Source organism: Cynara cardunculus, unplaced genomic scaffold (assembly GCF_001531365.2).
Source record: "Cynara cardunculus var. scolymus isolate 2C unplaced genomic scaffold, CcrdV1 Un_Scaffold_192, whole genome shotgun sequence".
NCBI classification, from domain to species: domain Eukaryota; kingdom Viridiplantae; phylum Streptophyta; class Magnoliopsida; order Asterales; family Asteraceae; genus Cynara; species Cynara cardunculus.
Genome location: NW_020200566.1, coordinates 186818 through 197647, shown reverse-complemented (window position 1 = coordinate 197647; position 10830 = coordinate 186818). Strand labels below are relative to the sequence as shown.

The following is a 10830-nucleotide window of genomic DNA, read 5'->3' as shown; positions in this document are numbered from 1 at the left end:
TAATCATGGATATTATCATCTTCATTATTTTAATTTAGAGAAATACATGAAACAGTTTCATTAAAATTTCATTAAGTAGTATATGAAACAATTTCATAACCATATATGAAACAACTTCATCAAAAAAAATATTATATGAAACAATTTCACAAGATTAACAATTTCATGAAATTTTTTGATAAGATTAACACTGGATGATTAACATGAAATTTCATCAAAAAAAATATTAAGAGTAGTTTTTATAAGTTGGGTTCACGTGATATATAGGGTTGGGTTCACATGAGACCAGTCTGTTTTCGTAAGACCACCTTTTTATACTTGAAACTTTACAGCAAAAACACTGTGAAGGTAAAAAAAATCCGAACCTTCACAGTTCACAGCATTTTACTGTGAAGTTTTAAGTGTAAAAAAATGATCTCACGAAAACAGGTTGATCTCACATGATTCCAAGTGTGTGTGTGTATATATATATATATATATATATATATATATATATATCCAAAAGAGGCAAAACCCATCAAGAAAAAATGAAAGATAATGAAATAGATTAGTCTCAATTGATTCAAAATTTCCTAATATACCACCAATCAGCAGCAGCAGCAGCAGGAAGGGAAACATAATGCCCAGTAATAAACAGGCAACCCACAGCCTCCCCAAAACTAACAAACAAATGGAAGTGTAGACAGATTATATACATCATCATCATCATCATCATCATCTCATCTGCCTCTATAAACCATTCTCATAACCATTTAAACAATAGCAAAACAAACAGCATACCCCAGTTGACTATTGTCTCTCTTTGGTCAAACCCCTTTTCTTGATCACCTCTATGTAATTCAACCACTTTCTCTCAAGCAATTCCCAGGCAACAGAAATCTGTAATCACTAGCATTTTCAAGAAGATATGCAGGAAGATGAACAGCCGAATACGAATGCGGAATCGCCCCCATTTTCCCGATGATCTCCTTAAACGTATACTCTTCTGGCAACATGTCGAAAAGATCCGCCCCTTTACAGATTACTTTCTGTACTCTATCAGGATTCAAGAACTTCTTGAACCTCACCCTGTCGAAATGGCTATACGCTTTCATCTTGAAGATGAATTCACTTATACGACGGAAACAAAAGCTGCAATGCCACCCTGCGTCCGCCAAGATCACATCCGATTGACGGAAATGAGCATATGTTGTTGTTCCGGATCGGTATCGATGAGCAGATGCTCTCCAACTATTGTTGTCCAAAAGAAACTCGAATGAATACAAGTAGTTCTTGAGGCGAAGATGAAGAACCGGAGGTATATTGTCACACCATCTCAACAGATTGATCGTGTGTCGACTCGGGATCTCATCAACATCAGACATGATCAATAAATCATCGTCTTCAATCCCGGCTTTCTTTAGAAGATAATCTAATGCTAATCGCTGATAAGCCTCTTCAACAAAAGGGTTTTCGCCTTTATGAAATCTTCCCGGAATCATCCCATAGGTTAATCTTGGCTCGACAAATTTGAAGTGATCACGGTGGCCAGAAAACACTAGGGGCTTAGGCAAGCCAGTGAACGTTGAGTTTGATTCCAGGAGTACAAACTCAGTAACATAAGGGTACAACTCATGCCATCTTATCGTAAGGAGGTCGACTTCGTTACTAAACAAAACTGCATCAAAAACCCGTCTTGGAAACTCGCGTGTTTTCCATCCGTGAAGCTTACAGAGATTCTCCATTGACACATTCTCGTGATAGTAGTGTGGGATTTCGTTGAACGGTTTTGGTGGTGATTCCCATAACGGACGCAAGAAGTAGGAGATTTTCTGACCGTGAACATACACTCCAAAGATGACGGTTGGTACCAATACGAATAGAAAGATTAGGGTTTTCAAATCTAACCCACGAAGAATGCATCTTACTCTCGACATAGTCGAAGATCTCCCTGAATCCTGCAAATCAAATGTACATTTTCATCAATCATCCACCTAAAACATACACAAAAGGAAGCACCTTTACAAACTTTCGGGTCAAAATCAAGACTCTTTCTTCGAAATTTTCGGGTCAAAATCAAAGCTTTGGTTCTTCAACGAAGCGGGGGCGAATACGCAGAGCTTAAAGAGTTATGATTTTAACAAAATTAAGGCCCTAATTAGAGTATATCACCAAATTTTATGAAGACAATATGAAGAACATGAATATGGAAACCCCTTAAAATTTCTGGGTAATAATCAACATTATTTGATCGTGAATAACAAGAATTGAGAGGCCAAAATTTGATGCAAATACCCAACTTAGAAAGTTCTGAATTTAACAAATTAGGGTTCTAATCAAGAAACTTGTGAAGGCAATATCAAACCCCAGATCACAACCAACAAAATTGGGGAAAATTTATAAACAAAAACGATTTAAAAAACAATTGAATCTTCAATTCTAGAAACCGAGCCCCGAAAAGACAACCTTTTTGACTTTCTAGAATTAAAAACTCTTCAATTTTTAATTGAGAGCTCAAAAAGGCTTTTTGAATTTTAAATTACATGTTCACCAAACGTTAATTTGCTCACAAAACAGAAGGAAACCGATACGAATCATAAAAATTTAAACCTAAAAAAATCGCAATGCAATTGAACGAAATTGATGAATTAATCAAATTACCTCACCGCAGACATCATCGGATTTCTTAGAACAATAACGAGATCCCCCTTCTGCCATCGAATAAACTTTATTGAGAAACTTCGATAAATGAAACGCCATTCGGACCCTAAATTCCCAAATCGATTAAACAAACAGATCACCCCCAAATCAATCAAACAATCAGAGGGCGAATACAAACTTCTTCACTTCGAATCCGATTACAACCGGAAAATATGGGAGATTTTGATCATTGAGAGTAAGTGAGAGAAATGAAAGAGTAGATAACCGTGGATCGATTGCAAAGAAATTGAAGATTTGATATGTAGAAATTAAAAACGAAACCCAGAAAGGAAAAGGAACGAAAATGGTGTTTTTGTGTGTGGGTTAATGGAGGTGTCCGATTGTGTTGTCGTCTTCTACCTCTTTCTCTCCTGTAAATTATACATATATGAATGTGTATGTAATGATGGTGGTGTGTATATATATATGGAATTTGACATGGAATATTTGTTGGAATTGACGAAATTGACCTTGGTGTTGGGGTTTACCTTTTCATTTAGGATACATTTATATATCAAATCAAATAAACTATAATATAATATTCTTTTTTACTTTTGTTTTTATTAAGGATAAACACAATACAATACTAAAAGTTTTTTTTTTCTTCATATATTGTGTATCAATTAATTATAGTTGGTATGTAAAATTTTAAACTATGTACTAACTAACTGTGTTTGGTATCAATTTTTTTTGATTGATAGATGTTGGTATTGGTTTTCAACCAACTTCAAGTTACATATATGAAGACTTGACGTTTTATAAGTTTTAAATGATATTTTCAGCTTACAGGTAGCACATATGATTTTTAGGGGATTTTAATTCCAATGACAAAGAATTAAAGTTGCAATGTTTAATATTTAACACATAAAAAATACAAAAATTAATAAATAATTAAATAAGTAGGTATCATGGTATTACCATAGTGTCGTGGTGTGCAACTTCCAATACTGTATAGCAACTAAGTTTGCATACTTAATGGGATCACGTTTAGATTGTTTCATGAAACCACAAAATAAAATTAAAATATCACAGCATAAACATCATGAAAGTTTGTTTTTTTTTATCTTCAATATGTTTTTATAATGAAGATTCAGTGTTTTTTTATAATTGTTCTCATGAGTCTAAGAAAACAAGTTGTTTTCGTAAAAACCCAATTCCGTGTGTATATATATATATATATATATATATATGATGAAAATTCCAAGTGTATATATATATATATATGTATGATGAAAATTCCAATCCATTTAGCTCGTAGTATTTCCTCTAATGACACATGTAAGGGGCAGTTTGGTCAAATGGTATAATGGACCGGGTCTCAACAAGGGGTAGTTTGGTGAAACGTATGATGGACTGTGTCTCATAAACGCGTTTTATTGGATTGACCGAGCACTCAAGGAACCTGTTCGTGACCCCAAAAACTTTAGCCAAACTTTGGACCTACCTAAATTACCCCCACGCAACGGAACAATTCAATATTAACACTTCAGGACTCCAATTTTCTAGATTTTACAAAACCACCCCCTTCACATTCATTTTAAGGTCCACGTAGGCAGGAATATTCAAAAATACGATTTATGTTTTATATTTATATGAGATTCTATTTACAAACAAATATTATCCACTTTTCAAAATTATAAAGAAACAGAAGAAAATTACATTTTCTTTTTTAAATTAATGTCTTTTTTGGATTATCATCATAAATAATTATACGGGAAAAAAGATTTACTTTTTTATCTCCACGAGCATATCAATAGCACGGGTTTTGGTCGCCGCACCAATCTGTACCGGTCTACTCTCGAGTCGATCGGCAAACTGGCTCTCGCCGTTTCACATCCAACCAGGACACATTGTTGGCTCCCATCAGCTTTCCTCCCAACAATTCCAAACACTCTTTGACAACCATCTTAACTTTTTTGTTTTTCATAAACTAATTAAGCAACTGCAAGTCAACGTCGTAAGATGTTTTTTTCTTGCGGTTTCCGATGCTTTTTGACGCATCTAGATGAAAAGTGGGTCCACTGTGAAAATAAATTGGGACATCATAGCTTACGGCACCACAAGAACATACTACAACTTGCAGCACAACAAGAAAAAGTGTCTTGCAGTGTTGACTTGCAGGACTTTTTTTTTACTATCTTGTGGAAAAAAGTTTAAGAAATTTTGCTCATGTGGTTATTTATGATAATAATCCATTTTTTCATTATACGTTTTAAAGATTCGGAGTTATAAACCAACTTATTTTTTTAACTTTTGAAAACGTTATTTAATTAGCCATAAAGTAGTTTATTAAAATGTTAGGCTTTTCTTCATTTTTTTTATCATGTCTTTTATAACTTTTTAATATGTTATTTTAGATCATGTTATATTGTCATTTAATTTATTAGCTAGTTTTTATCAAATACAATTAGTTTATCAGCTAGCAAACATAATATAAATAAGGATCTGTCTTATTCACAGACTCCAAAAACCTGTTCGATACGACAGTTTAAAAAATATGTATTACTGATCGTTTAAGAAATTAAAGTATTTTAATTTGGTATATTTATTAGAATTTCTTTCGTTACGTTACGTTATGGAGATACCTTTCTTTTCAGTATGTTATACATGCTTACCTCCGAAAGTTTTATGTGGTTCCAGAAGAACGCCTACGATAGAAGTTATATTCCGTGACCAATTTTTTTTCCCATATATTATTAAACACTAGAAGAGTACTTGCGCAATGCAGCGATACACATCTCGATTTTAATGTTTTATTTTATTATTTGTCTCTGTCGATGTTATAATACAATTTTATGTGTTTTTAAAAAAACAATAATGATTTTACTTTTGAATAAAATATAAATTTGAATATATCATAAAATTTTGAAAAAAAAATATATCAATGTTAATATCAAATCAACTATTTAAAAGTTTTCATTTTATGTAATTTCTTTAATTTATTTTTTTATTATAATTTAATTTAAGTTTAATAATKAAATAATTTATTTTTGGTTTAATATTATAAATTTTATAAAGATAATAATTAAGTATTATGTTAGAATTCAAAGATTATCCTAATTATATTTTAGATTTCTTATATTTAAAATGAGATGATTATCTTGTATTTGATTATGTTTATCTGCAGTTAGTTACACGAATTCAAATATGGAGCTTTAATAAGTTGTACTTAMGCACAATCTACTTGTAATCTTGAATTTTAAGTAATATGCATTAATAAGCAGTACTTTACGAATAAAAAATGGTTTTTAAGAGTTTTTGTCAAATGCTTTATAATATAGTATAGATAAACACGAGTTTATTCCCTTTAAATTTTGGAGTAAAGAATTCCGTATATAATCTTGTCCTATCAGTACTTGATTTCTACAAAAATCCCACATTTTATATTTCGAAATTCAACTCTAAACGCAATTCCAAAGGATTTTTAGTTGGAATTTTAACGTCGCTTTTGTTTTTATTTACAACAAGTTTTGTTCAGTTTCAAAACAAAATTAAATATATTTAATTCAAACCTGGAATATTACAATAATTATTTTCAAAAGTCAAATTGATATGTTTTAACTTATTGTCCTCGATTTCTCTTGAAATACATGTAGAATATCGAAAACACTGATCGTAAAATTTTGTTGACGATCATAACTTGACAAACCGATACTAACAAACGACTCCACGCCTCGAATCCTCCTAAATTTTGTTAATCGGATTATTAATTATTAATTATTAATTATTATAGTGTTAAATTGTAAATAAATAAATACATTTTAAATTACAAGTTGAAAATGATATATAATTAATTTATTAAATTCTTATCAAGACACATATGATATATTATTAATTGATTTTTTGTAATATTAGCTATAACAAGAAATATTTAATAGAAAATATTAATTCCTTAATTAATATTTTATATAATTATGGAATGTTTAGAATTAGGATTAATTGCCAACTATTTCCTACAGCTGGTCGAGGTCGCTCATTATTTCCTCTTTTATTTTATTTTTTTCGTACTCTAAATTATAATTGTTATAAATTCCGAGTTTGTCCTGTATGAAATTCTATATTCTGTTTAGGATAAATCAGATAAAAATAAACGTTACCTGATATGGTTCGTGTTTTATGTAACATACTTTCGAATATTAATTTTGCTACATAAGACATCTCAGATATTTAGATACATAGTTTTTTTTTTGTAACAGTTAATATCTGAAAAGTTTCTATGTATCTGGACTGATTACGTTGGGATTTGAAGATAACAATTAAGAAAATCGTCTCTGCCCATGAGAAGACTCTACGGATGACTGATGAGCCTTCAGCTCTAGCATTTATTTTTAGGTTTCTTGTTGGAATACAGTAAAAATGCCAACGTACATGGATACCAAAATGAAGGTTTTGAAAGTATATTACACAAAATAAAATCTTGATCAAAGTATTGTACGCTTTTGTGTTATTTACTAATGATTTTATACAGTGTTTGGAAAAATACAAGTACATACTACGGAGATATATCACGTGTTCAAAGTATTTCGATCCAACTTTTACATTGACTTTAAATTATCTGTGTATATCCTTACGAAGGCAATAATGGTTTTACTGACTAATCTAATATAGTGGATAATTTCGTATATAATAAAGATTGTTCCAGATGGAAAATTGAGAACATTCATAGTGGTCATTATTTTTCATTATGACAACACACGATGTATTAACCAAATGGTTTTTGATCTGACAGTATCTGGAAAACCAGTAAAACCTAACCTCTCAAAAAAACGTCTGGATTTAAACCACACTAGTAGGTGCGTAGTACGTGTGAATTCACCTGTTATTATAACCAATTTATACGAGCTTGAGACATTTGTGTTGTCTAGTCTTCGTTGAAGGTGGTGTGTTAGAGTCTCAAACCAACTAAACTTTGACTCATTCTTTTTCTTGGGTAACCATGCGTTTTCAGGTCAGTTTACACGCACCAACTAATCCCCTAGGTGACCACAAATAGCCTGAAGTCATCACAGGTGAATCTCTTTGTCCTTAACCAACGTGCCATAACTGAAATGGTTGGCTTTGACCTACCTACTCGTTTCAATATATATTCAAATCTCTTTTATATCTGTTCAATACTGTTTTATAGAATAATCTGATAATATATTTCAGATATTCTGAAAAAGAAGAAATAAATATGGAATTTGTGGTTGTGTTTTGGTCTTTTATTGGTAGTGTTTAATGGGATGGATAACTAGTTGAGTGGCCTTTAGAAGCCATTAATGCACATCATCATCATGGGAGTTGGCTTTTAAAGAATATGCTACAATTTATATTCACACCAAGTCAACATTGACTTATCATAAAATTTGATTTATCTGTAGATTTTTTGGGAACTGTTATTTCGTTAACGATAATTCATATCAATTATTGGTGGCCCTTAATGACGGGAATAAAAAGAGGTAGACATAACCAGTGTCCAACCCATGTGTTGGTCGACTTACTGTAAGTATCATTTTCATGTATTTGTTTTGAACTTTCATCTATGTTTCTTTCGCACTTAAATGTTTTTCGATAGTTGCGTGATCTGACTTGCCAAAGCTGGATTCGGATTTAGTCAAAAACATAGCTGGATTTGAGATCAGATGTGAGATATTTTATCGAAGTTACGTGAGTTTGAGTATGAAATGTAGCCATCTTGACTTATGAGTGATTAAATATAACCCTTGTCCATGCTATCAAAAGATATGAACCATGCTGTTCTCAGATATAAACAAAATTTATAACAGATTTTTTCATAATTACAGATCATTTTCATAAAAGAATAACTTGGCGTGTAAAATATACGAAACGGATGATGCAATAACAAATTTGTCCTCTAACACGTATTAATGTCAAAACTTATTTTCTTTTAGTAACAAAAATTGATTTACAAATGAAATCAATAATAATACAAAATCAGTAATTTGTTTCAAGTTCAAATTATTTTTTAAAATACAAATTTAAGTTTCTCATTTTATAATTTAAATATATGAATTTGTGAGTATGCGTTATAATTTAATAAATAAATAAAAGGAAAAGTATAGAAAGACCTAAAGAACTTTCTCATTTTAAACGGTTAAATTATTGATTTTTTTTAATGAAATTATTTTTTTCATTTTAAATGATTAAGTCCCTAAACTTTTATTTTTGAATAAAAATTCACTGAATTTCTAAAAATTTGTCACCTACGTTCTTTTATCTCAAAAAACTACCTCAAAAACCTTCCTAATTGGTTACAATTTTTTTTTAATTAACCATTTAAAACGAGAACGGTTTTTTAATTGTTTTGTCATTTAGAAAAATAGATTAGGAACGTAAAGCATCTCCGAAAAATTATCTAAAATGGAGGGTCAAAAATCAAAATCTCCAAAAAGATATTACAATCATCTCTAATAGATTTCATTTTAAAGATTACTACATCAATTATATTATTAAAATATTTGATACATTTAATAAAATATTATTTATCTCTCAACGCTATTTAATTTAAAAGACTCTTATTGGGGGAATAATAAAATATTATTTCTCACTGGCTGGGCCAGTCCTAAGTCGATCCTGATCCCGGTCCGGAGCCAGGCCTGACCCATTTGACCATCTCTACTCATAAGTAACCATTTTTAGGAAAACCATATTTGGAAAACAAAATCGTTTTATTGAGAAATGTAATAAATAAATTGAGAAATGTAATATTGATATTAAATATGAGAGAAAATTGCATTATTGGTGTGGTCATGTGATTGGTGAATGTGGATCTCAAAAACGGGCTTAAAAAACTTGATCCATCAAAAGGGTTTGAAAAATCCTCTATAATTGAATGGGCTTTGAAATTGGGCTTGAAATACTTGTTCTGGTAAAATGGGCTTGAAACACTTGTTCTAATAAAATGGGCTTTAAAAATGGGCCTACTCCAATATTGGTGTTGCTAGATTCACATGGGAATTTGAGAATTCTTTTCTTATATTTTGTTGAAATGAATATAAATTTATAATATTATTTATAAATAATGGTTTTTTAAAGGTCGTCGATATCATTAAGAAACAAAAAAGCCCGCAAAGAAGATACAAAACCCGTCTAAACCTTCTGTAAGATGCAGAAAGAAACAAAAAAACAAAACAAAGGACACCGACTCCAAATAAAGGCTAAATAAAACAACACATGAAACTAAACAAAACTACTGTAAAGATCAAGATAACCAGATAATGGTTTGCATTAAGAACGACCTCCTAAGCCAGATTCCTAGTTACAACACCAATTCTTTAAAGGAATACTCCATTTAGAAAGCACCATTCAATCCCAAATTATTTATTAAAGTGTATTTGTATAATGTTCATCATACTTTTTTATGGCATCAAAAAAAATTCCAACACAATATCAGATCATGCTAAGGGGCTGTTTGGCAGTTGCTGAATGAAGTAATATTATCGAAGAGAGATAATGAAATAATCGAATATTGATTAATAAAGGTTCATATTGTTGTACAAAAAAGGTTATATAGCTCTATGTCTTTATACTTTAGAGTCGAAAACATATAGGATGGGGTTCATGATGACTTTGGTCGGGTGACGAGGTGGGCCTAAATACGATAATTGTCCCTATTGTTATTGGTATCCCATCAGCATTCTCATCCCAGTTGAAGTCTTATGAGTGTTTCATGTACGATATATAAATAAAACAATTAAGAAACAAAAGAAAGTAAAGTTTTAGGTGAATTAGTTATTATGAAATATAAATTCCATGATGCTTCAAATCTCCGTTCTTCTCTTGTCCCACAAGATGCTCCCATACTTAGGTATCGAGAGACTTGATAAAAAGTTAAGAAATCATTACATCTTTCACACCAATCAATCTTTTGAGTCATTACCCATGTCTAGATTGAAATTGATGTGTTAAGAAATCATTACATCTTTCACACCAACAATCTTCCCTTCCATTACCCTCATGTCTTGTGGTCAAATGAATGGTGATTATTATATGTTTTTGTTTCATTATGTGATTAATGCCCATGCCAATACTTAGTTGAGACAACCTTAATTAACCACAACTATTTCATACACATACACATACACATACACATACACATACACATACACATACACATGGAAAGATTCATTTGAGAAGTGGTATATATTGAGA

General features: G+C 30.9%; 1 protein-coding gene across 1 annotated transcript; it reads right to left on the bottom strand.

The window, feature by feature from the left end:
* Positions 1-528: 528 nt before the first annotated feature.
* Positions 529-3094, bottom strand: LOC112501467 (beta-1,4-mannosyl-glycoprotein 4-beta-N-acetylglucosaminyltransferase-like). The gene is made up of 2 exons (XM_025105107.1): positions 2641-3094; positions 529-1937 (listed from the first exon to the last, which is right to left on the bottom strand). The coding sequence occupies exons 1-2, from the start codon at positions 2737-2739 to the stop codon at positions 840-842; spliced, it is 1197 nt and encodes a 398-aa protein (XP_024960875.1). The 5' UTR covers positions 2740-3094; the 3' UTR covers positions 529-839.
* Positions 3095-10830: the final 7736 nt, after the last annotated feature.

Bases quoted from the DNA above. Each gene is read 5' to 3' on its own strand.
- LOC112501467 (XM_025105107.1), bottom strand. From the start codon at position 2,739: ATGGCGTTTCATTTATCGAAGTTTCTCAATAAAGTTTATTCGATGGCA. The intron at 1,938-2,640 runs GTAATTTGATTA...TTTGATTTGCAG, and splicing joins CCGATGATGTCTGCGGTGAG to GATTCAGGGAGATCTTCGAC.